Source organism: Pollicipes pollicipes, unplaced genomic scaffold (assembly GCF_011947565.3).
Source record: "Pollicipes pollicipes isolate AB1234 unplaced genomic scaffold, Ppol_2.1 Scaffold_6686;HRSCAF=7923_pilon_pilon_pilon, whole genome shotgun sequence".
Taxonomy (NCBI): Eukaryota; Metazoa; Arthropoda; class Thecostraca; order Pollicipedomorpha; family Pollicipedidae; genus Pollicipes; species Pollicipes pollicipes.
Genome location: NW_023596921.1, coordinates 36841750 through 36869276, shown reverse-complemented (window position 1 = coordinate 36869276; position 27527 = coordinate 36841750). Strand labels below are relative to the sequence as shown.

Sequence of the window (27527 nt, the reverse complement as noted above, 5' to 3'; positions counted from 1 at the left end):
TGGCCAAGTCGTCCAAATCTGCTATTCGTGAGCATTATTTCCAGATATGGCTGACGTCAATTGGCTTTTAATCAATATTGTGCGAAATAGGTGACGTAATCAAACAATGGCGTATCGGGGAGCATATGTCCTAAACAGAGAGGTTGTTTCGTCTAGAGCAGTCTTTCGTTCTTAAAACTATACCAATAGTTATAAGTGAACTTATTTCATCATGCATGATGCTTGCTTCAATATCTTCAAATGTAAAACATTCCCTTTAAGGTGGCGGTTTCTAGCTACACCATTTTCAAGCCATGAAGGGTGTTTTTCCCAAAGTTGAATAATCGTAACAATAACACAAAGCCCGCGTTACCTTGCACAATTTAATCTTACAAGCGTAGTACGATATATATATATATATATATATATATATATATATATATATATATACACACATATATTATGTATCTATGCGTGCGAGCATGCGTGCGCGCGCGCGCGCGTGTGTGTGTGTGTGTGTGTGTGTGTGTGTGTGTGTGTTGTGTGGTGTGTGTGTGTGTGTGTGTGTGTGTGTGTGTGTGTGTGTGTGTGTGTGTGTGTGTGTGTGTGTGTATGTATGTGTGTGTGTGTGTGTGCCAGGCAACAAACTAATGTTCTCCAAGTCGGCAAACGAAGTTCAGGCGTTTCAGATGCAATGATAGCTGGGAAATCTACGTATCTATGTCTGTGGGACTATCACATATAATCTACAAATAGAACTGATGAAAATATCCTTGTAAAACAGGCTTTTACGACGTCATCGCCGAAAACCATCTGCAGACTTCACGCAAGTCAGCATTACACTACTTCGACCAACATGCGAAGTTATCAAAGAATTAATTACTCCTCTGCCCGAAATCTCCCTCCAATATGTGCCAACAAACCGGGTTTGCCCAAATTTGGCCCACTTTCTTTCCAAAGTTGAGGGGGTTGGCTAGAGGCCAAGTTGGGGAAGGGGGGGGGGGAAGGGAGGTGAAGCCCATACCACAGGCAAGTCAAACAGCATGTCCTCATTACACCGCCATTACAACCAATAAAGCTTTATGGTCAGTTGGAGGTTATCGCTCACGATTTTTAACCCGTACCCGGCCGAGGGGAGGAGTTTACTTACCCTGGAACCCCTTCCCTTCGGTTTTTTGGGGCACATCTCAAACATGAACGCTTGCAGAAACACAAGGGTTTCAATATATATTAATCAACAACTTGACGGAGACATCAGGACTAAGCACCCATCACGAAAAAAAACATTCGCGCTGGAAGAGGTGCCTTTCACCTCTTTTTCCTGCCGACATCATTGAACTGGTCGTGACGAAAACGAAAAAAACTAAACTCCGCCGCAAAGCCATCGCGAAAACGAGTACCGAAGACTGGACCAAATCTCAGCACCTGCTGCATCCAATCGAAGCAGTCGGAATCAGTGCATTCATCGGCATGAACATGCTCTGCGGCACTGAATCCCCCGAGCCGACGGACCAGCTGGAGTCGGTGCCCGCGGACCACCTCACTTCCGAGCCACCATGAGCATGAAACGGTACGACCGTCTGCTGGGAGCAGTGGCGCTGATGACCTCGAGACGCGAAAAGAACGGCGGAAGGCAGACCGCTTCTGTCTGGTTCGAGCGGTATTTGAAGTCGTCGACACCACCTACGTCAACACTTTACCGTTCACCTGACCTTCGTCAATACTTTACCGTTCACCTGACCTTCGTCAATACTTTATCCTTTAACTGACCTGCGCCGACGAGTGTCTCACCATCGACGAGGCACCCGTGAAGTTTCGTGAACGGTGCTCTTTCCGCGTCTACATGCCGAGCAAGCCCGATCGGTACGGCCTGCTGATTCGTGCAGCGTCTGTCGCCAACAACCGCTACATCCTAAAGATGTGGCCGTGCACCGGCCGACCGGCCCAGCCCGACCCGGCGCTGCCCGGCGTGGTGCCCGCAACCGTATCGGAGCTGGTGCGCCACCTGCTGATCACATAGGCCAGGACTGGACGGAGGCCACCATGGACAGGCCAGTGCCATGCCAGAACGACTCGGGTGCGTCTCGTGATTCAACGTTGATCTAAAATATGGTCCAGCGAGATGTCTTTTTTGGCAGCTTATGTATACACAGTTTTCATTGCGGTATTCTATTGAAGGCGGAGAAACCATGCACTCACCATTTACGCGTTACTTTTCGCTTCTCCTCGTGTTCCCTTAGATAATTTGCAATTAAAGAGAGAAATAGCATGTTCTTGACATGCACCGTTTCCTCACAGGTACGTCACGTTTGTCCAGTTAGTGGAGGAACATGCGTGTCGATTTCTCAAAATGATTGAGGGGACCAAAGTCGTGGAAGCTGCCAAAAGAGAACGGGTACGAAAAACCTCTCGGATCTAATCAATTTGTGTGCTGGTCATCCACTTTAACCTACATCTACTGTATTTACATATATAAATATATATAATTATATATATAAATATATATATATATATGTGTGGTGTGTGTGTAGGTTGTGTGTGTTGTGTGTGGTGTGTGTGTGTTGCGTGGTGTGTGTGTGTGTGTGTGTGTGTGTGTGTGTGTGTGTTTTGTGTGTGTGTGTGTGTGTGTAGATAAACTAATACTTGCATTTAACTAACAAGCTAGCCACAGCAATAACTCCATTTGCACGCAATGGCATTTGCATTAGCTCGTAAAAGCCGAAACGCCTTGTAAAATAAAGATAGAACAGATCCCCTCTCTTTTTGAATCTGAATGTAAAATCTGCGTAAATGTACCATTCTATGCTTAATTTTTTGATCATTTAGTTATGCTCACTGTACTGAATGGTCCTCCCCAGAGTGTATGTGCCCATTTCAAAACCCTTTGCACACTCATGTTTTTCCAGCGACAGCACCCTCAAATTAATCGGCAAAACGGATGCGTCTAAGAAATGTAAAACAAAACATAAGTGCTCCTCCACGCATCATTCAAGACAATGAAACTCAAACTTTCTCCAAATATGCTTAGGTGGATGTTCTCCTGTTGGGAAGGTATTTTCACCGCTCGTTTTAACCAACACATATTGCGAGCCTGCTTTACTTCTGGGTACATTGTTCCAAGCTCCCGTGCCCCAAAGGGCAATTACCCTTCTCTTAAGCTTGAACGTGTGAGAAACGAGACGCCCGCCATGTCAATGCCATGCGCCCTGCAGGTTTGTTGGAACCGCGCTGCTATTTGAGCTGGCTCTTCAGCGACCATGTGGTAATACTTTTGTATGCATACTCGGTGCTCAATGGGTTCACTGAGCACCATTGGCTTCTGGTGCTCAATGAGCCCGCCCACGCTCAGTCAGCCTTACTATCTGCGGTGTCCGGACCACTCTGGCGGTGGTCGTACGTTCGAAGGTTCGCTATCACTGCTAAAAAAAATGCTTTCAAACGCTGCACCCGTGTAACGCCCGTCGCGCCTACAAGCGTGAAGCAGTAAAGTACATTCAGCGGCACCGGTGATCGCAGTTTGACACATTAGGTTCTTTGGAATCAGATGAAGTTGATGTAAAGCATAACTGGTATTCTTGTGCACTTCCTCACAATGCCCATGCGGTTGTGATGTCCAAGACAGGGTTACAGAAATATCAGCACTAATATGGACAGGCGCTGAATGACTTCATGGAATCAACTGTCGCCACAATTAATTTCACAACAGTTACGTGAATTCTTTTCAAGCCAGTAGCACTCCTCACTGGCCAAACGGCGTTAGTCGCCGGATAACATGAGGCAGTGGCCAGCAGGCGTAGAAAAACGATGACATGTCTAAAACAGGTTCTTTTGAAAGCCTTGGGACATCAATCAATATGTTTAGAAGGCAAAAATGTACCGAAATTAGTGGTGAGACTGGAAAAGTAAGAGAGAAGAGAGAGAGAGAGAGAGAGAGAGAGAGAGGAGAGAGAGAGAGAGAAGAGAGAGAGAGATAGAGAGAGAGAGAGAGAGAGAGAGAGAGAGAGAGAGAGAGAGAGAGAGAGAAGAGAGGAGAGAGAGAGAGAGAGAGAGAGAGAGAGAGAGAGAGAGGAAGAGAGAGAGAGAGAGAGAGAGAGAGAGAGAAGAGAGAGAGAGAGAGAGAGAGAGAGAGAGAGAGAGAGAGAGAGAGAGAGAGAGAGAGAGAGGAGAGAGAGAGAGGAGAGAGAGAGAGAGAGAGAGAGAGCGAGAGAAGAGAGAGAGAGAGAGAGAGAGAGAGAGAGAGAGAGAGAGAGAGAGAGAGAGAGAGAAGAGAGAGAGAGAGAGAGAGAGAGAGAGAGAGAGAGAGAGAGAGAGGAGAGAGAGAGAGAGAGAGAGAGAGAGAAGAGGAGAGAGAGAGAAGAGAGAGAGAGAGAGAGAGAGAGAGAGAGAGAGAGAGAGAGAGAGAGAGAGAGAGAGAGAGAGAGAGAGAGAGAGAGAGAGAGAGAGAGAGAGAGAGAGAGAGGAGAGAGAGAGAAGAGAGAGAGAGAATATATAGATGAGAGTTAGAGAGGAGAGATAGGAAATGATATATATAGATATATATATATATATATATATATCAAACGTACAATATATATATTATTATATTATATATATATATATATACATTAATATATCTACATATATATTCTATATTATATATATATATATATAATTGTACGTTGCTGTTAACTGTTTTTTAACTGCTCAGAGGGTCACCTCAACATTTTACATCTGAAGTAAACGCCCTGGTATGGTCTTACGACTTTAGTTTGAAAACCATCGGAAGGAATTTTTGACAACGGTCGTTCTTGCGGGTCCGGGCACCCGACGACTGGTGTTATCTTCGGCGGGCCAAGCCTCTCCGTTTGACGGGAAAACTGCAACTCCGGTCCATTAGACTTCTTGCTCCAGAGATTCCGAGCGCGTGGGCTCAAAACCATTTCATGTCATTTGTTTACTGATCATCACTGCCAAAAACTGACGTTCTTGGACAAACGTGGGATGGCCTGTTCCAATTTTTGCCTCATTTCGGTTCACTATGAAACATTTAGGAGACCTTTTCCTTTTTGCGGGCAACGAGAAACTTGTTATTACTTTGTTCGATGTCGCATTGCCATTGAGATACATCTGCTGTTTTGCCATTTTGAACAATGCATCCAAAACCATAACAATTTTTAAACCGAAATTACAGCTCTGTAGATATCAGTTTATTTCATTCGGCATCTTGTATTCGTGCAATGTGCAGTGGGAGAATGTGACTCGGTTTTCAAATTGTGTTCAAAATCCATGAAAACTGTGATGCCTCCACGTGGTCGGTGCAAGCTGCTAATTATCTTACAGCGATTTTGATCCACCTTCCTCTTGACTCACACACCTTTTACTTTGAAGCAGTATTATGAACTGGACGGTGAGGTACTTCTAGAGTTCTAGTTGGAGGGTATTCGAGACTGCAGTCACCACAGGTCACTATCACAGGTCACCGCAGACAAACAAGTATTCGCATTGGGAGACTACAGCATCCATCTCCTCAGCCCGCACAGCCCTCGACATTATTTGGACGTCTTTCTCCATTGGCTCCGGAGTAAAGAAGTCCCCTCTGGCGTTTTTGCGGTCTCTACAAGTCGTGCCTGTGACCGACTTCTGACATCACGCTTTCTAGACCACCGACCTTTCGGGCGCGGCCAGGCGTTTCCACGCTCACCGGAAGGTACTTCCGCGGCGGTGGTGCTCACGCTAAGCGTTGGATATGTGCATACCCAGGTTGACATTGACATACAAATGCATTGGCATGCATTGGTATTGACATACCAATGCATACCAATGTTAACATTTTGCATACCATACCCATCCTTCATACCAGTGTGGGACCGAAGCCCTCGTCTTCGTATCATGCAGAGTAATCCCACGCCAGCGCCGGTCTGCATTGGGACGCGCCTCGGGTCACGCCCCCCAGTTGCCCAAGGAGCTCATTCCTCACTCAACCGACGGTCGGTTATTTTGGGAGCCAGCCGCACCGACGGCTGCTTTCGCCCGCCGCGAGACCTGTGCGAGACTGGAAACTCGGAACACAGCTCTCGACCCTGTCAGAGGTCTCTACTTCGTTCGTCGCCGCCAATGGTGGAAGCGGCAGCTGAGAGGACTTGTGCCCCTCAGTACGAACTTAAGCCTCTCCGGCTGCAGTGACACCGCAGTCCGAATCATCTTTTCTCTCGGACGATGTGTCGCCCCTATGCCAAGCCATCGGCAAGAGTGTTGACTTCTCTGAACTTGTCATCGTCCAGCAGCATCGCCCCAGTGCTTAGCTCCGAGCAACATCACCTGCCCGGACGCCCATCCATCAGCTGCACTGGGCTGCAACGGAGCCTGCCGACATCACAAGGCCGCCCAGCTTGTGCCGTGTGAGGTTTATGCAAACCATCGAGGGCTTCTCGGCCATCAGCGTAAAGAAAATTACAACGAATTTCAAAAATGTTTGCTATTGAGTGAAGCCGACGCGATGAAGACAATAATAATCAAAAAGCAGTGATATTTTCATAAACTTCTGTGATATTTATCCTTCCGCCCTGCAAAAAATCAAAATATTGTACTCACTACATTTCATAGTGTGTCGTATGCGACGTGTAGTGTAATTGTTTTGTGCTGGCTGCCCGCTTTAAATTTGTGGGTTTTGCAATCGCATTTTTTATCGTTGTTGATATGTGGCACTCCGCGATATGTCATGTTTGTTGTGAGCACGCCCAGCCGGCCCGGCGACACAGCACGCTGCCCCTGCCGTGTCGCGACGCGGCCTCGGCCGCACGGCGGAATGCGGCCGGTGGAACGAACCTACCGCCGCGGGCGCTGACCGCCGTCCCGTGGCGGACCGTACGGCATGCGGGATAGGTGCGTGTATGAAAGCTGACTTATGAGTGGTAGTTCACCCGAATGAGATGTTATGTCGTGCCTGGCTCGGATAGCAGGGGCAGGACACCACTGGACTCGGTCCAATACAGATTGCCGCGTCGCTGCACGTTTCTCTCTGGCCGAGCGGAGCTGAGCCGCTGGACGAAGGCATCACAATGTTGACATTTTAAGCTAGCGGCATTAATATCAGGTATGAACATTCAACTACGCTCTATATCGTGGTTAAATCGCTGAAATGTATGCGTATATGTGATTCCAGCCAGAGTAGCCGACGCGACCATAGATGCAGAGGACGATACTGTTCAACCGGACAAAGTCGCCCAGTCGTAGACCCCACGACCTTGACGAGCATGCGGGGCGTGCCTGACAGTGGTCCTTTTTCTAAAATGTTAACGGCGGGTCAAGCCACCTTGGCAGGCACATTGTGTAAGTACCACGAATTTAATTACTTGTCTGTTCATACCATACTGGCAATACCCGCAACCCTAACTTTATTATTCGCGTGTGTCCAAACGTTCGCTCTCTTTGCTGTGGTTGCTTCGGTTCCCTACACTTCCCTGGGAGGGAGAAGATATGTGGGACCGAAGCCTTCCTCTTCACATCATACAAAGGAATCATTAGATTTCCATAGAAATATCCTGGACTGAATTCACCAGTCAGCTGAGAAATATATATATATATATATATATATATATATATATCTCTCTCTCTCTCGGTCAACACTCTCTCTCTCTCTCTCTCTCTCTCTCTCTCTCTCTTTCTCCAGTTTCGGTCACCAGCATATGGCAATAGGCTACTCACTGCAACGGGATGCATACCACCACAAATTTATTTCTAAAGGCATGAATAGATACTTCTCTTCACTTGCTACACCTTTCATTGCTTATTGACTGCATTGTCGGGCGAAAAGAACGATGACCGTCATAAACGCTTAAAGGAAATTTTCCACATCTAAAGATATTGAGCCAAGCATTAGATATATGTAATAAGTCAACATATAGTTATCCGTATACTTTTCGGTGGAAAAAGGCCTGGCCTACACAGCGCAACTCCTCTTTTTTAGTAATATGCTCCTAAATGTGTCTTTGATTGATTGCATCATTGTACCTTGCACAATATTGATTGAGAGCCAACTAACAGCCATTATATCTGGAAATCGTGCCCACGAACACCAGATATGAAAGACTTGATAATTGCGTTTGACCTGACTTTTGCCGTCACATGGCCAATGGTATGGCAGGGTTTGAATAGCGTTATTATGACGTCATGAATGCCAGGTGATTTTAAAATACTCTCCTCGGCAAATATTTCCCTAATTCTGCAGGCGTGTATCTTAGGAACTAGAGCGGTTGAAGGCACCAGCCAGGGCTGCGAACTGCACGGAATGATCTTCAAGATGGCTATTTCAGTTCAAAACCCCATACAAATGTGGAACACGCTCTTTGAGAATTGCGCTACAGCCGAACATATGAATGTAACAGAACATCTTTACGTAACGGATAATATGCAAGAACACCGCGAGAAAGGGTCAAAACACGGCGAGTTAATTACCACAAGTGAGAGCTAGGGTGGCAATTTGGCACGGTTAGTTTGGCAGTATTTTGACGTCATTCAAACGTTCCATGACCTAATGAAACCATGATGTATTGATGAACAAATTTATTAGATAAAAAAATGCTGTCTCGAGCAGTTTTTCCATGTAAAAGTATATCAACAGTTATAAGAGAGTTCATTTCATCAAATCTGATGCTCGCCTTAATATCGTCAAATGTGGAACATTCCCTTATCACGCGCCCGGATAACCGGCTAGATACCCTTCGCTCGGGGGTCAATTTGACCCCCCTGAGATCTCGGGAACTAAGAAAGCTAGATGCACCAAATTTGCAGGGTGTCTTGACCTGTACGTGGACTCACTTAGGATAAAGTTTGAGCCCCCTAGGTCATGACCTTTAGGTAAAATAAGGTAAAACAAAGTCAAATTCTAGGTTGGTCACCAAAGTGCCCCCAGAACCTAGGAAGCTGTTTTTAAGCAAAAGGTCAAAATCCCATTTAAGGTCAGTGGCTTTGTTTGACCTTTTGAAGGTCATGGTGACTAAAATCGTACAATACTGCTCCGAGTTTTGCATTTGAATAAGCGACAAAGATTACGCTAGGCAGTATGTTTATAAAATAAAATGTCGACCCGGGTCATCCTAGGTCAATGACCTTTTATGACCTTCAAGAAGTCAATGGAAGATGCATAATGCGGTTCCTGCTATCAATAAGTTTGAAATAAGCACCACAAACTATCCCATACAGCAAGCCCTAGAGTAATAAATCAGATTGGTTGTTACCTTGATCTGACCTTCATACCTGACCTTAAGTCAACGCAGTTTGCTCATTCAATGTTTTTAGTGCCCAAGAAAGCATCTCAGAGATGTATGGCTTCGTCAAACACTCCGCTATTGCATCAGATTGGACGATTCCCCAGAAATTGCCATCACTGAAACCATGGCCTGGATTTGACCTGCCATAGGTCAGCGACCTTGCAAGGTACATCTAAATTTTTGATGTCAAACGATCCGCTATTCGATTGTCTACAGCTATGCCAAATCTGGGGTGGCTTCGCTGCGCCGTTCGGAAACCATTCCGGAAAAAAACTTTGGAGCGGTCAATTTGACCCCCCCCCCACCCGAGCGTGTGTTAAAATACCACCATGCACCATCTTAGGTAAGGTCAAAAAAGGCCCCCTAGTTGCCGCTAATCATTGTGTAGTGCATATAGGAATGGAATTGAATCCAGGCTGTGGACAGATGTAGAGAATACTTCTCTCCAACAGGATTTTGCGACGATCACCTTGAATAGCTTATTTTGATAAGACCTGGGATATTGGGTTGGTAACATTCCTCAACAGAGCTCGCCATCCTGGCCCGTGTGGTGAAAGTACTTTAAAAACACCCAGTACACTGGAGGAGGCTATCAGAAGCCCATTGGGCAGTGGTATGCGGCGCGACAGTCTCGCAAACCGCCTTTACCTTAAAAGGACCTCTTGCATTGGTTGAATCGAAGACCCACCAATTTTCTGCGACACAGCATAACACCAGAGCTTATATATGCAGTGGACAGCTCGACAAATGAACGTGCTCTACCGCGTGCCACTTCGAAAGCCGGGAGTCCTGACCTGATGACACCATTTGTCGATCAGGCATCTAATCCATATTCATCAGATGAAATTCAGAGCAGGATTCGGTTTGGCGGAATATCCCGACAGGATTTGGACAGCACTCGCCAGAACAGGCAGAAATGCAACGTAAATCGCCATCTTTGCTATTTGAATTAATGGTGACACAAAGAGCATATTTGAATTCAAAATAAAGAGCGCTACGATTAAGGTAAAGATGCTGGAATGTCACATGTAGTGTGATGGAGCAAACACCTAAAGCCGGTTGCTGTCAGTTCCATCCATTAACACAAGGTTATGTCACACAACTCGAGGAAACGGCAACGCCACTATTGAAATGAAAGAGAGTGCTTAAGTTATTACTGTAAGTCTTCGTCCTATGGGCTGAAGAATCCCGATGAATTTCCGAGTGGCATGCTCGCAAGCGATGCTCAGCAAGCAGGTTAGCCGGTGCCAGCTGCGCCGGTGTAAGAACCTGAACTGCACGGGGCCGACGGCGGCACGCTCCTCACCCAGCACACCCCGCTGTGTGACGGCCTAGGAGCACCAAAGCTTCTGCAGATTATGTGATCTTCCAGCGCGGTGTGAGAACGTCCGCGCAGGAGGGGAAAGGAACGGGTGCTATCGGCGGTGTACAGTTCGGCACGGTTTAGCGACTTTCCATGTACCACGGATGTGGTACATGGAACGACATGTGCAAAGTCGCATCTGGGCCGATGCTGCACTTGTGAAACAGGTGGGAGGAATAGAATGGTACAAATATAATTTGGGACACGAGACAACTAGCCAGAGGAGCCACGCCCCATTGGTATCAGTGATAATCAAACATATCAATATAGCATCGCGTCATGTTCGCACCACCTGACTTTCATGCTTGCCATGTCCTGATCTTTAGCACTCATGGCAAACGCTGCATTACGTGATACCGGTGATGAACCGAACCCGCACAGAGCGGCGCAATTTTTCCACGTGTTTGCTGCACGAACATATGGCGAGGCGCCAACGACCTCAGTAACAGTTCAAGCGTTGCATGTAAAAATACTCAGCTGTCCTGCGATAATGTGCATGTGTATCACGCCTTTAAAAACTGTCCGGTGCGAAACCCAGTGAAGCACACGGACACTGGACTCCAGCAGTGTCCCTGCCATCACCATGCCTGCCACGGCCTGCCACCGCCATGCCTGCCACCGCCAGAGGCACGCTTGACGACGATCCGCTCTCGACGCTTCCACTCGCCAGCCCCAGAGCGCAATCCGAGCCGTCATTTTGCGCGGGTGAACTCATCTGTCGCGTGCGTGCAGACCAGCCACCTTTTCCAGCTCGCAAGAACCGAATGATTTCCGCACGCACAACAATCGCCAGCAGCGGTTGCAGGGGTCCGGGCCGGCCTCATAACGGCGTGTCACGCATCTGCCGGCGCCCGGCCGACTGACCACCTTTTCAGCGGCCGTGCCGGCCGCCGATCTTGCAAATAGCCGGCGAGCACGCCTTGTGTCGTGACCCGATCACCTGTCGGAGCTAATGGCCGCGACGTTTCGTGATGTGCCGCTCTTCCAATTAGCCGGGTCCATTTGCGGTCAGCGGCCGGCGGGCGGAGGATCGGCCTGTCGTGACACGGTGGCCGACCCTGGGGCAGCAGGGGGGGGGGGGGGGGGTCAAGGCTCATCGGATCAGCTCGCCGTGACCCATCCCCTGTGATCCATAACCCGTGCCAGTGCCAGTTCACATTGGCATCGGGGATGTCTCCGTCGCATCGCTAGATGAAGTGTGCGTCTCTCTCTCTCTCTCTCTTATCGAGATCTCTCTCTCTAGCGTCGCGAGATCAGGGAGAGATAGAGAGAGCGGGGGAGAGTGAGCTCGAAAGAGAGGGCGAAGAAGCGGGCGCGAGCTAGAGGGGGAGCGCCTTTCTACTCTCTATCTCTCTCTCTCGCTCTTTCTCTTCTCTCTTTTCTCTCTTTCTCTCTCTCTCTCCTTCTCTATCTTCTCTTCTCGCCCTTCTCCCTCTCTCTCTCTTTTCCTCTTTATTTCTCTTTCTCTCTCTCTCTCCCTCTCTATCTCTCTTTCTCTTTCTCTCTTTGTGCATTGTATTGTTCTGCCTGCGTCGTTTCCTCGTGCATGTGTACACTGCAAGCAAATTTGGACGACGTGTTACTATGGAAGGCTACACAGGCTATATCTCCGTAGGGAACCCACATACACATCAAGGGGCACAATATTGTTTTGAATACTTTTGTAATAAAATTACGCATCAAAGTCCGCCACATGTGGCAAAACAAAATCGCATTGTACTTTGAGCGCGTGCACAACAGATCCATTCGACAGCGACTGGGCTTCTCGAGGCGGTCTCTTGGGCCGATGTGGGGCTCTCAAGCCGGGTTTTCGCACCTCACCATGGCGATTGTGCCGTCCGAATTACCATAATTGACATCCGGGGATAGGGGCCGACGGAGCGGAGTCTCAGGGCAGCAGTCGCCAGCCATACGGGCGCCACAACGCCGGCAGATCGGCGTCACCAGATCAGCTGCCTGTTTCCCGGCGACCTGTCGCCTGACAGCCGAGCGTTTCCAGTTATACAGTGACACCGGAGTAAGTGCTGGAAGTGGACTTATCAGGCATGGTTAGAATAGATAGTACCAGGAGGGATACAAGTGCGTTGGTACCGGAGGTAAGCATGTGGCTGGCACAACCGAGCGACTCCCACAACCGCACGCATGTTTAGCACCTGCCACAACACCTGTCCTGCATTGAAAATGGAAATTATGTAAGATGCATTTTTATTCGAGTTAGTCTTCACGCAAACATAGGGTTTATCACTTTTAACTATTACAGACATAACACGTAAGCGGAAGGGCCTTCCCAAGCTTCCGCATGATGCGAATATGCCATTACCAAGCCAATGCCAAGAACCTTCAGCGGATAAACACACGGATTGGAAATGGAAGATCTTGGTAGGCTTCCAGTCAGTAAAATATCCAATATCCCAACAGACAACGGAAAATTAGAACGCGGCTTACGACTCAACAGAACATCGAGGGAACTGAAGCCGACAAAAGCTTGTTGATTTTGATGAATATATATATATATATATATATATATATATATATATATATACAGCATGCTGCTGTATACTTTCCGCACTTACCTGTTTCCTATGTCTCGTTTTGGCCGTTTTCTCTTTACGCTGCGATAAATTTGCGAAGCTTTGGTAGTTTCTGGTAAGTCCAGTTCCATAAAAACAGACAGACTGCAAATGCTTCTTAGCGCCATCATTTAATCACCAACGCTAGAAAAGTTCTCTCGTGCCAATGGATGCACATGCTTTCTGAGCGCATTAAAAACATATTTTTAAAAGAACTTTGTCCAAACCTGTAACCTGGATGGATGCCGGGGATCATTGTATATGTTAAGCAGTGGCTGTAGCGCCGGTCCTCACTCACCCATTCTATAGCCAAATGCCCCATCAACGGCATAATTCGGCGGCGGCAGCTTAACATGTTGTAGTGCTCGGTCAGCCCTTTTATTATCGTTGTTATTCGTGATTTAGGGCCGCGTCGACTTTGGTGCTTACGTTGCACCCCAATCACACCGTCTGCCGTGACCCAGCCTTTGGCGTGGCCGACGCCACTGGTCGCGTGTCAATTCAGTCAGGGACAACAGGCGCCTGAAGCGACTGTAACGGAATCGTTCGAACTGAATAGAATAGGTCGAAAGAGAACTATAACAGACTGGAGAGGTGGTCGCTCAAAAACACCTTATACCAATGCCTTGTAACACAAATGCAAACCTTGTAACACAAGTGCGTAGCACTAAAATTTGTAGTGCTCAGTCACCGGACACCAGCTGGCCAGCCTTCTCCCCTCAATTACGCTGCACCAGACGCACCGAGTTTTGAGTAGCTAGTGAAAAAACGACGAAAAATGACCTCGCTCAAACTGAGGCGTCTCAAACATGTTAACTTTCCTGGGGAAACATGTCATTCGAACCACGCCGTCTATTCCACAGGAAACCAGAACGACTAGAATGTAACGGACCATCATCAGATTTGACAGTTCTGGAGACAATAGTCTGTCAGTCAGCCAGTCACTGCAATGTGCTCTAACAGTGGTGCAGCTGGGATTTTCTTAAGGGGTACGAGTACCCATCACGCCCATCTTTAATTCTCTGCTGGGAATACTTATAATAAAAACTCGAGTTCGAAAAATTCGAGTCTAGGGGAAGCCCCATCCCCACATCGCTCCGACTCTTACATCAGTCAGTTACGGAGATCGCACCGCAGCCGACTGGTTTCTGCTTGAATCAGACAACTAGCGACGTCCCTCGAACAGTGTTGTTACGATGCCGTTGTGAGTTGTGAGTGCTTCTTTTCCATTTTAAAAATTCATTGTAATTCATTTAATTTCATTCTTAAAACTCACCATGAAGCTGTCTGGTGAGTTTTAACGTCTTGACATGAGTTTGAGTCAGTTTTGCTCATGCCTAGTGATTGCCAACGTCACGACACGGCCTGGAATCTTGTTTCGCACATGTCGATATGTGTCGTGGCGTTAAGATCCATCGCATGGAGGATCTCAACGTCTTGACATGAATGGTCTATGCACGAAAGTCGGTTAGGTGGGTACTCACAACGAAGTATGCCTCAGGTTGCAATTAGAGTGCGCCTGACTGTGTAAAAGCATCAGTAAAGCGCTTACACCATCGATAGAAACGTTGCTTAGGCTGCACATTATCGAAAGCTTGTAGCCTTTCATCCTGCTCTTGCGTCTAGCATGTTAATTTTCTGTACAGATTCTATAAAAAGTTCAAAGAACGAACGTACAAAAAACTAAAAAATCTGAGGAAACGGGCACTTTTCAGCGAATTTTGTTCTGAGAGCAATGCACTTCTCACCCTTTTCCTTGTTAATTTCGATGCCTTTGGAGAAGAATTCCCCTGGCCGGCTCTCCAGTCACTCCTCAGCAGGTGTGCTCACGGATCCTGATCCGTGTACCCCTTCCCTGGTGACGCGACTTCAAAATCCGGAGAAGTTAGTAGTCACTTTATGCCGAGTCTGGACTCTATTGGTAAAGCAATCGACTGGCAGGCGTGCTTCATCTAAATAAGCTGTGTACGTGTTTGCGTGGTTTACTTTTGACCTCAAGTGTGCGCGGGAGCAAACTAGGCGAGGCGGCAGGGCACAGCCGCCGGCAGCACATGGCGCGACATGACAGGATAAAAGTTCAAATGCTTTTAACCGCATCGTCATCCAATGTCACGTTGCCAGCCGGCGTTTAGCTACCTTTTCCCGAAAAATGTGCGTTTCTGAACTAACACGAACACTTTGTACACACCAATTTCATAAAAGCTATCAAAGTTTGAACACGTTTTACCATCTCAAGGTAATGGCAGAGTGGTTTTGGAAGTCCCGCCAGGATCAACCACGCAATGTTCAAAGTGAAGAGCCGTATGGCGATCTTTGGTTTTACCCGGCGGGATGAGTGGCACGGTCACACCTGCTATTGTATCACAACTGATCGCAGCTGTGTGACGTGTGATGTATGTGAATTGGCAGGTGGTGCCAGACGGATTCAACAACAACAAGGACAATATGTTTTCGAATTTAGTTGTTCACGTTTTCATCGCCAAAAGTCTTATGGAGTTGATGCTCTCCTGCTGCTAGGAGTTACTCAGAATGTGGGTGTGCAGCACGTTTTTCCGACGGGAAAAATGACATTGGGCTTTATTTTACAGCTATAGCACTAATAGTTGCATGTGCTTTGTTTTTTGGACTTGTGTATTATGCAATGTTCGCAATACACTGATTAGCCAGAATGCTTGTGCATAAATACTACGAAACGCACCATATAAGGAAAAACATAAAGAAACATGAGCCATGCTCACAATTATTTTACAACGAGCATGCTTTGACATTGATTTCTACCCCGATGGCGTTTAGCAAATTGATTATTTTCGGATGACGCTTTGGATTTGGGAAAGGCTGTATACTTGAATACCTAGTTCGCTACAAATATAAATTTTCGCACCGCCTTAACCTTCCACTAATGTTCTCCCTAAATAGCTCACTCAGCCCAACGTGCCATTCTCAAACGTTCATTTTCACTGAGTCACTCATACTAGAGGTGTCACCGCTGAGCCCACAGGACCGTAAGATAGGTAAAAGGAACTCAAAAGTGATACATCTGGTCCGTGACTGCCGAAGGCGGCCCACAGTAGATTCTGCCTGTTACGAAATAGAGGGCCCCCCCTTTTAATTATTTTTAACCTCGTCTTGCGTACCTGCGGGGTCAAAAAGTCTATAGCATCCCGACTTTTGTCGGGAATTTTTGAATTTTGAATGAAATCGACGTGACACCCCGCCCATAGCCGTAAAAGCTACGACGAATATTGCACTTGAATGTCTTACATGCGCCGATATCGCCCATGCCGGATATTAAATAAGGGACTACAACGAAAGGCATGTCAAGAGCTGTGACGGAACGTTGATTCCGCATTTAAACTCGGATATAAGTAGGGGTTTTATAGCTATGCTGCTGTTTTTACTAAACATTAATACATGCATTTATATATGTACGTGTGTATGTGCATTTGTGTTTATCCAGAGGACATACCTAAAGATCATGAATGCTGAGTCCGCTATGATTTTTAACAAAATTCATGCACACCCACATGCACGCGCACACGCACACGCACATGCACATGCGCACGCGCGCGCGCGCACACACACACACACACACACACACACACACACACACACACACACACACACACACACACACACACACACACACACACACACACATATATATATATATATATATATATATATATATATATATATATATATATATAAGTTGGAGAGCAGGTTTTCATTAAGGCATGTTTCACTGGCAATTACAGCATATCTGGCACTTACTGTTTTTTTCAGTAAATATTCAGTTCTCGAATTCATCGCTTCTCATCATCGGAAAACCGTTTAGAAGGGTGCCTATATTATTTTTGTATCGCTTCGTTGGTCCTGCCAATATCATCAAACAACGTAGGCATAACTGCTCATAGTAACAAAATACAAAACAAATCCCTTAATGCTTCGTCACTATTCACGAACGTGTCAGTTCACGAAACCATCTGAATCATCCTTGAATGTTCATTCATGCGTATGTATTCCAGTACTGAGGTTACCCTGAGTCGTGCTAAAGTCGTCCTGTTCCGATGTCCAGAAGCCAAACTTTATCTCCAATTCAATGGGGTCGCCATGGGGTCACCACTTGGTGTGCTATATGCAGAGGCCTATATGGCGCACGGCGAGTCGCGTGCTATCGTCACGAGTCACGTGTAATTGCATCTCAAAGAATGAGCATGTTGCCTTCTACAACCATGGACCAAAATAACTTTCTAGCCAAGCAGTGAGCTGCAAAAAGTAAGGTACTCTTTGCATGCAGCAAAACAGTTGGGTATATAGAAGCATGTGTTCATTCGTGTCCTATCTATCCTATTCCCACTTGATATAAACCGTTCACAACTTGAACGCAAACAATGCATTTGCATGCCTGTGGTTCTCCTTTTATGATTTTGGTCCCACACACTTAGGACAGAAAGTCAGGCAATGAACGTGGGTGAGCATACCACCTGAGACTGTCCATTCATGCCCCCAAAAAAGCAAAGACCTGGAGTAACTTGTGTGATCACCAGAACCTTTAACATGTGGCTAGGATGTAGATGAGATGTCAAAGCGCCAGCGGTCATAACAGATATCGGATGACGGGTGACATGTACCTAACTCTTGCACCACATTTTGAGATCACGCCTGGACTTCATGACTTCATACCGCTGTACCCCGCACGATTACAGATAACAAATACATTTTTCTCCATTATACGCCGTAACAGGAGATTTAGTAGCAGTTGGTATTTTAGCAATGGGGTCTCAAAATTGACGTAACTTTTTTATTCTCCTGAATGAGAGCAACGCAATCGCCTACCGTTAGACAGACGCGCGAGCGGATTGTCATTTTGGCGCAGCCGGTAATTTGGCAGGAAATAATGGTCGGAGTTTAGGCTGTTTCATCAGTTGGTATGTCCGTGAATGGATCACACCTGAAGTATCATATATGTGTCGAGATGGTCGTTTTAGTTTTTTCAGAAGGCGTACTAGGTGAACGTCGTCCTACGCTCGTGAACTGGATGCCGCTCAGGCTGTCGACTGGCAAGTACAGGTACGCTATATCTAACCCGCAGTCTGAAAATGTCAGACAATGTGCTTATGCTCATCAGGCACTTCATCCTTCCCTGGTTTCGAGCAAATCATTTTTTTCACTTTTGACCACTTTTGACCAAAATAAATTAACAAACGACTTAAACTGAAGATACTCGGAGGAACCAGCATTGCTATGAAAGTTTTAAAAGTCCGTAATGTGGAAGCGCATTGGCGCGGATTCATTGGATAAATTCGTCTCGTTAATCAGACCGGGCCGGATTTGAATGAGAAATCTGGGCAAAGCGGATTGGCGGGCAGACTGGATTTGGACGAGCCGGACTGCACTGCACCGGATCCTGTAAATCCAATTCATGAAGTGCTCTTATTTGTCCCCTCTCGTCAAATCGCCACTCTCCATTTTCATGACAGGAGCGAAGTGACCCACAACTGACCCGCCACCTTCCGCGTCCCGCGGCGGACGCCACGTCCCGGACCCCTCGGTCCGTCGGCGCCGACCCGCCCGGCATCGTCGGCCGCGGCCGCTCGGCGAGAGCGGCCTGTGCGTCGGCAGTGGCCGACTTGTTGCGTCGAACGCGACGCGGTCGGCCGACGGGGCGGCAGTGGCCGGCGGGACTGACGCGCGAGAGGAGGGCACGCCGACGAAGGTGAGACGGGGCCGGAGGCGAGAGGGAGAGGAGGGGAGTCACGGTCCGTCGGACTGGGCTGACATCTGGCCTGGCGACGCCGCCTCAGTCGCCATTGAAAGTTCGTTTGGAATGCGCTAGTCGAAAATAATTAGTGTAGTTCTTGCGTTGAGTGCTGCGTCTGATAACCACATTTTTTGCTGATGCATCTTATAAACATTAGATAGCCGAACGATATCTCTGCAAGGCAATGCTCTTCATTTAGAGACATTTAAGCAAACATCAGATATGATGAAGTAAGCAAAACTATTATCAATACGTCAATTAGCACTGGGAAATAGTAGTTCAGTATCAACACGTCATTGTTTGCTTGCGTCACCGTGCTTCGCACAACATTGATTGAGAGCCGACTGACGACCGTCATGTCTGGAAGTTGTGCTTCCAAACGCCAGATAAGAACGGCTCAACAATTACATTTGTGCTGACCTTGATCACTGGCACGATTTGAATGGCATTATGACGCCATGGATGCCTGGTTGACCTTGACACAGTCTGCATGAGATAGTCTAGTGGCGCATCTCCGCGGGCGTGTAACTCAGAAGCTGGAAGGGTGTAGGTTTTAAGAAGGGCAGGGCTGTGAACTGCACCGAGTGATCATCAAGACGGCTATATCAGTGATCATCATCAGTGATCATCAAGACGGCTATATCAGTTCAAAACCCCATACAAATGTGGAATAACCCCTTTAACGTCACGACGTCGAACCCTTTCACGATGAACCATCGTGTTCAAAACTCAGGTTCTGTTTGATGAGCGGCTGTTGATCATCACTGGCAAAGTTTTGTTGTTGATGTTCTCCAGTTAAGCAGTTAGTTGACAGCCCGAGCGCCGCTTGCCTGAACCATTTGGCGGCAATTATAATTATAAAAGCCATATGCGAGCCGACCTATATGTGCTCATATGTGGTGCGGTGTAGACAGATCAGCTCATGATATCCACATGGACATGGACATTTCACGGCCCTTAGAACATCATTTGGACGATCTCCAGCAAAGCCACGAATCTCATTAAATGTCACGCTACTATGCCACTCGGTAAGCCAGAGGTTATCGCTCCTTTTCGCTAACATTAAAGGGAGTATTTGTCTTCCGAAATGGCCCCGTAGCGTGAGGCGCCAATTTGGTTGCCGTTTCCCAACGGAACAGCAGCGACCAAGATATCTGTCATATTTGACGTCGGAGTCAGTTCCAGGCAGGCTTGTTCATTTCTGTCGACGGCAGGCGACATTCGAGACCATAAGTCATCGAACCAATCTGTCTTGACGCGACGCCCGGCCATCGTTTGCAGGACCGGAGGCGTAATCCCTGGTCCCGAAGCGACCCCGAACGCAGCTGAGCCGCCCAGATAGCGCCGCTGGGCGGATGACGGTGAACCCTCGCTGTCCAGCACCAGCGTTCGCCGCCTGGCGCTCCCGTCCAGCGGTCTGCAGCGGTGGTGGAGCCGACGGTCGGCCCGTGCTGTGGCGGCGGGACCTGGGCACGGCTCCGTGTCGGCACAGCACCGCAGCTCCTGTGGTTGAGGAGTGATCTTCAGCCATGTGGCCAGTCGGCAGCTAAGTCCTGAGATCCAGCCGGGCTGTGGTCGCCTGCTGAGCGACAGCAAGTCGGTGACTGTCGCTGGGACACGGACCGGGTACAGCGGTCTGCCTGACTGAAGCCGAGCCGGTGACTGTCGCTGGGACACGGACCGGGTACAGCGGTCTGCCTGGCTGAAGCCGAGCCGGTGGGTGGCGAGAGTGACGAGACGCTCAAAGTGGTCAGAATCGAGTCGATAAGACGGACGGACTGCGAGACGGTCTCAGTGCGCACTTGAGCAGAGTCTGCCACCAGACCGCCGCCATGTACGGCCTCCTGCTGGAGAACCTGGCCGAGTTCATCAAGGTGACATACGGCGAGGACCAGTGGGAGACGGTTAGGCGAGAGGCCCTGGTGGACATGCCGTCCTTCTCCACGCACCAGGTGTACCCGGAGGCGCTGCTGCCTCGGCTGGCCAAGACCGCCTGCAAGGTGGGTCACCAGAGCGTCGCGTGGTGTGGCTTTCAAGGGCTACCGCTAGAGGGCACGGGTGTGCGCTAGTGGGAAATGCCCCGGTTGCATGCGTTGGAGTATCTTTTATACTAACATGTAAGCTTGAATGGTTTATCTAGTCGTAGGTTCACTGCGACGGCAACGTTTTAATAATCGTTGACCGCCGGGAGTCATAGCAGCCGTGGTGTTTTTTTTAAATAACTTTTAAACCCCTTGATGCATGCGTTGAACTTTTCAGCAACGGAGTTCACACCTCCACAGCACTTGCTGTCAATATTTGAAGATTCTCCATTTCATAAGTCACTAGTTACGATCTATTTTCCATGGCTGAGGTCACTGATAACGATTTTTAAAATAATTCTCCCCTTTAACTTAGTTCCACATATTGCAGGTGATGATAACCGATGCTTGGTGTAATTGCTGACCGTTTCGCTTCAGTACGATGTTCTTGAGATAACCGTCCGGGGCCTATGACCAGAATCTGCATGACCGGTTTTGAAATGGCGCAGGTTGCACCCACAGATAGGTCGTTGTCAGTTGATGAGTCGGGGGGCGGGTGATGTTCACAATGTCCACAGGTCATAATGTTCACAGGTCATGACGACTACAGTTCATAACGCCCACAGCTCACAACGATTACAGTCCATAATGTTCACAGTCCACAATTTATCATCCACAAAATAATTCCGCCTGCGTCCGCCGGGGTAAAAAATTTCATCCTTTTGGGAGAGACGCGTCGCTACGCGCAGTGGCCCAAATTCCTCCGATTTGGTATACAGTGGAGCACCACTGTTGCGAGATGAATCTCCCGCGGCCCTCTGAAACTCGACTCTGAATAAACCGACTGGAATAGGCCGACTCTGAATAAGACGCTGAAACAAAACCGGCCGAAATTGAGTTGACCATGCACATGACAGATGGAAACCGGCCCTGCAGGAATAAGCTCGACCTTGCATGAAACCGACCGCCATCCCCCGGCTGCACTGGGACAGTCGCCTGGCAGGCGTTACAGGGCTGGACTGGAGCGCAAAAGGGGCATTATGGTGCATAGTCGGGCTGAGCATGCGTCGGCATGTAACCACTCAGTCATCGAAGGGGGGGGGGGGGGTCTGAGTCATGATGGCTGAGCCTGTGTACGTTGCAACTTTGGGAGGTACAGCTATGGGAATAGAGATGTTCAGCCTGGCTGATGCAGCGCACGGCATCGCTAATGCGTTTTATATGGGCATTTTCCCGTTACATATGCATTTTACATCCAGTTGGCATTTCGTCCCGTTGACTGTTCGGCGTTCTCACTGAATATTTGCGACAGGTACCCAGGGGCGGCGCCACCGGCATGGACGGGGGACGTTTGCCCTCTTTTGTCACGTAGGAGGGGACACGCCCCCTAGCTTAACAACGTTCTTGCAAGAGGAGATATACTCTGCGCACATGTTTCCACTCAGAAATCCCTATTCCTAATTTTTGGCATGACGTATTTCCTTCACGTCGGTAGGATTGCATTGTCACAAATGTGAACACTATGCTTCTAGGACTCCGAAAGACTGCTCGGCGATATTCCCCTATATTGCCCGAGAACGCTCAATGTCTTCCGCGCGTAGAGTTTAATACCAAATTAGGAAGTGATCGAGCATGTCGTGCCAGTTCACCATAGATATTATACATTTTTCAAAGAAAAGGTGAAAACTGGCATTGAACTGTACCTTATGTACTACATTGTTATATAACTGTTCCAAATACAGCTGCAATTACGGCCTACGCACCACGTACGCTCTCATCAATGACAATCATGCGTTAGCATCAGTTCCACCATCGTGTTTTAGATATATCTTCGATACAGAACTAGTCACGGTCCTGCAATTCTGCGGATAGTTCTTTTTCATTGCGCACCTGGAAACCTATTTGTATATCAGCACCTTGCGTAGTAACGTTAGTGTACGTTTTCAGGGGCTCAGCAAAAGAAAAGGAAAGAAAAGAAAAGAAAAACAGCGGAGCACCGCGAAATTTGTAGTGCCTTTTATGCATCCGTTTTGTGTTAAGCGGGTCACTGCGCTGGCTTCGGTCAAAGTTTAAAAAAATAGAACCCTCGGTAAATATTGCAGAGATTTACTGGTCTGGTTCAATCTTTAAGAACTTTATGGTCCTATAGCTTGTAGCGAAATGGCCTTCAGCGAGCACTGCGGCAATGGCCGGCCATACTAGTAGGAACCAACTTTGGAGCGTTGACTAGACCCGTGTTTTCTGGACCATCGCTAATAAAACACATTCCGATGCGTTTTATATGCTTTCCCTTCCGAAACTTCTCTAAAATCATGAATAAAAAACGCAAATTTCGCGATTTAGATAACTTCTGAGCTAGAAGTACAATGAAAATATCCAAAAATAGTTACATTTTAAACTTACAGCACTTGAATTAATGCATGCCAATAACCTGACAAAGTTGTTTTAATTTCTGACAATGTGCAACAAGTATTAACTCGCACCCGGGTAGCCGGCTAATACCCTTCGCTCGGGTGGGGGTGAGGGGTGGGGGTCGACTTGACCCCCTGAGATCTCGGGAACTAAGCAAGCTATAAACTTCAAATAAACAGAGTGTATTGACCTAAACGTGAAGTCACTTAGGTCAAATTTTGAGGTTTCTAGGTTATGATATTCAGGTCAAATAAGGTCAAACACGGTTAAATGCCAGGTTGGTCTCCAAAGTGCCCCCAGAACCTAGATAACTATTTCTTAGCACAAGGTCAGATGCTCAATTAAAGTAGTGACCTTTTTTGACCTTTTGAAGGTCATGATGACCAAAATCATACAACACTGCCTTGAGCTTTGCATTTGGATGAGCGACAAAGATTGTGCTAGACAGCATGTTTCTAAAAACAAAACGTTGACCTGGGTCATTTCAGGTCAATGACCTATTTTGACCTCTTAGAAGTCCATGGAAGATGCATAACACGGTTTCTGCTATCAATAAATTTGAAATCAGCACCAGAAACTATCTCCTACAGCAAGCCCTAGAGTAATAAAACGGGCTGATTTTGACCTTAGTCTGACCTCTGTACCTGACCTTAGGTCAACGTAACTTGCTCATTCAACATTTCTGTCGTCTAAGAAAGTATTTCAGAGATGTATGGCTCCGTCTAACACTCCGCTGTTGCATCAGCTTGAACGATTCCCTAGAAACTGACTTCGCTGAAACCATGGCCTGAGTTTGACCTGCCATAGATCAGCGACCTTACAAGGTATATATGCATTGGGACGTCAGAGGATCCGCTATTCGATTGTCTACAGATACGCAAAATTTGGCGCGGCTGCACCGCGCCGTTCGGAAACCATTCTGGAAAAACCTTTGGGGGTTCAATTTGACCCCCTACCTGAGCGCGTGTTAAAGAATATTCTGGACCGTAGACAAACATACGGAGGAATTGCTTCAAGTTCGCAGGATTGTGGAAGACATTTTACATTTCGTCCCATTCAATAAATTTTTCTACGTGCCCCAGCAGTCTAGCACGGGGTATTAAGCCGTGTTACTCATGAGATCATGCAACTTTTATAACGGATATTACCCGGACCTTTTACCCAGATGCATGTTTGGGATCCAAACTCACGCTAGGCAGTGTTTGTTGCATAAGCCCTGACCTCTACCATCCGAGCGTCCAATTTCAGGTCAACGGTATAATTTGGTGGCGGAAGTTTAAGGTACCCGCGAGGGTTGTTGAGCCCGCGAGTCGACATCACTACAACATCAATGTCATATCAATATCAATCTCATATCAATGCCCGGTTACTGATTCGTCGACTGAACGAAGTCAACCAGCTCCTGCAGAAACACCACATGGACATCCTGTGTGTCTGAGACCTGGCTCAAGCCCGAGGTACTCGACAGGGTGCTGATATTCCCGGGTTTTAGCATACTGCGGCATGACCGCGTTGTCGCCCGGCTGACAGCAGCCCGGCAGACCCCGCCGCGTTGAGGTGGAGTCGCCGTACTCGTCGCGGACTCCCTCCGCGCAACGAAGCTCGACATAGGCGGCATCGACCCCTTGGTGAAATTCCTGTGGCTCTCGGTGAGCGGCCCTGGCCGCCGCAGCGTGGTGGTTGGTGTCATCTACTGACCGCCGGGAGGACGAACGTCCCGAGGCTGGAGAGCCTTCGAGATCGACTACAGGCCGCCGTCGCCACAGGAACACTGGCACTCGCACCGGTGACTTAATTATCAATCTTCTCAACCCGGACGTCCCGGCGTACGCGGTTTTCAGGCCATCCTGAGGGACATGAGTCTCGAACAGCTGGTCGCCAAGCCTATCGGCCTTCACTCAACACCAACACTTCTAGACCTGATCGCCACCAATACAACCGGTCTCCGGAACTCAGCTGAGGCTCTCCACAAGCCTGTGGCGGACCACCAGCCGGTGCTGCTCCGCGCTCCCGTCCCCAGAGAGCGCCGACGGTCAGTCACCGCCACCGTGCGACCGTGGAAACGCGTCGACTGGGACGCGCTTAACCTGAGCCTGCTGCTCGCTGATTAGGAGCCGCTCTACACCGCTGGCACGGTCGATGACAAGGTGGCCGCATTTATGGAAGTGTGGAACGTCGCAGTCGACGCCCACTCCCTGATCACGACCATGACGTCACACCGTCCCGGCTGGCCACGCCTGCGTGGAGATACCGAAGCCTCCGCAACTGTGGAGGAGCGTGACTGCGCCTGCGGGCCTGGTAGCGCTGCCATACCACAGAGGCGCGCGGCATGCACCAGCCGTGCCGTAACAGAGTGAACGGACCGATTGCTCTCGCGCGACGCTCCTACCTGTGCAGCGGTCTGCTGACAGGGCGCGCGAGACTTCTGGAGCCCCCTCAAGCAGTTCGGACTGCACCAGCGAGAGGGTGCGACACCCCTGATTACGACATGGGCACCCGGGCGGACGCACTCAATGCCCACTTCGCTGCCATTGCCCCCCGTTTCGCTGCGGAGGCGGCGGCGGTGCGTGACAGTGCGGATGCGCCCCCACCGGACCACGCCCGTACGTGTCTGTGCCTCGGCGTTCTCCCTACATCCAGTCACTCTACCGAAGCTCTCTCCAACCATGGGGAAGATGAACGCGTGGAGCGTTGTCGGTGCCGGTGGTGTGCCACTCCATGCAATGAAAAAGTATTTCCTTGTAATCGGCACTCATCGTCTATATCTGATCAGCTTTTCCGTCACATCATGCAAAGTTCTCTGTCCGTCTGGAAGAGTCCGAGTACGCGCTGATCGACGATGTCGGGTGACTGGCAAGGGCTGTCAGCAGTGGCCATGTCGCGTCGATAACGACGACTGACCTTAGCAAATCCTTTGACGGCGTTGATCACGGCGTCCTCCTGAGCGAGCTGGAATAGTGCGGGGTGTCCTCGGAATGGTTCCGGGACTACCTGAGCGGTCAGAAGTAAGTGGTAAGTGGTGGCTCGGCTACCTCATCTCTATCCCACGGAGTGGCCCAGGAATCCCTTGGTGGTCCAATCCTGTTCCTCATCTTCATCAACGACCTATCCAGCTTTCTACCCCACGGCCGTCTACTATCATACGCCGATGACACCCAACTACTTGACTCCGCCACCCCCGATGCCATCGGCCTGCTCAACCTGAACCATCCAACCGTGTCATGGAGTCATTTCAGTGCCTTTAAAACTGGTTTCAGTCAAATAGCCTTAAAATGGACCCCTAAAACACAGATTTCATGCTGCTCGGCACCACACCCTTTATCACAAATACCGGCAACATTCACATTGCAATCTCTGGCGTAGAAATTCACCCATCATCTTCAGTGAAGGTACTGGGTGTACTCCTCGATCACCACCTCACCTGGGAACCTCACATTTGCTAGCTCGTTCTGCACTGCAATGCAATCCTCGCATCACTGCTCAAAATTTGACACCACTTCAGTCCTTAGGTTTTGAAGCTCCTTGTCCAAATTGACGTCGTCCCTCATATCCTCTACTGCCTGTTCATTTTGGTTGCAGCGGCCGAGCGTCATCTAGGCAGGGTGCAAAGGGTAATGCACTTCGCAGCCAGGCTAGTGAGTGGTGTCCGCCGTAGCGACCCGATTTCACCCGTCCTGGAATCGTTCGGCTGGCGCAGCGTCGCGAATCTTGTGCACCACCGGGACTGCCTGATGTGTACGGGGCGCTGCACGTCCCGAATCCCCCAGTGCACTGCGTGCTCGCTTCATGACGCGCGCCGAGTCTTCCCGGTGTCAAACTCGGGCTGTTTCGGGAGGTGTCGGCTCGCTGCGCTTGCCGCGCATCCGACTAACCGCCACCCAGCGACATTTTCCGTACCGCGCCGCCGCCCCATCGAACCGGTCTGCAGCGGCCGTCCGCATCTCCCCGCGCCGGACATTTTGGACTGTTTTAAATCGCTGTCCCATTGGCTGAAACTGATTTGACCTGTACGTAAAAGTTGATCTCTGTGTACTGCGTGCCTTTTTCTCGCACGACTAGGCGCAGAACAACCACCATGAGGATGCGCATTCAATAAAATAACCACATAGCTGTAACTGTATCACAAGCCACGGATCGGTCCGTCCTACCCTTTACTTCACCAGACGTTTAGCG

At 48.7% G+C, this 27527-nt stretch overlaps 1 protein-coding gene across 1 annotated transcript; it reads left to right on the top strand.

Moving 5' to 3' along the window:
• The first annotated feature begins 20753 nt into the window (after window positions 1–20753).
• Window positions 20754–25465, top strand: LOC119108261 (soluble guanylate cyclase 88E-like). Its single transcript, XM_037231840.1, has 2 exons — window positions 20754–20921; window positions 25196–25465. Exons 1-2 carry the CDS (start codon window positions 20754–20756, stop codon window positions 25463–25465), a joined length of 438 nt encoding a protein of 145 aa, XP_037087735.1.
• The last annotated feature ends 2062 nt before the right edge of the window (window positions 25466–27527 follow it).

Bases quoted from the DNA above. Each gene is read 5' to 3' on its own strand.
- LOC119108261 (XM_037231840.1), top strand. From the start codon at position 20,754: ATGTACGGCCTCCTGCTGGAGAACCTGGCCGAGTTCATCAAGGTGACA. The intron at 20,922-25,195 runs GTGGGTCACCAG...CGCGGTTTTCAG, and splicing joins TGGCCAAGACCGCCTGCAAG to GCCATCCTGAGGGACATGAG.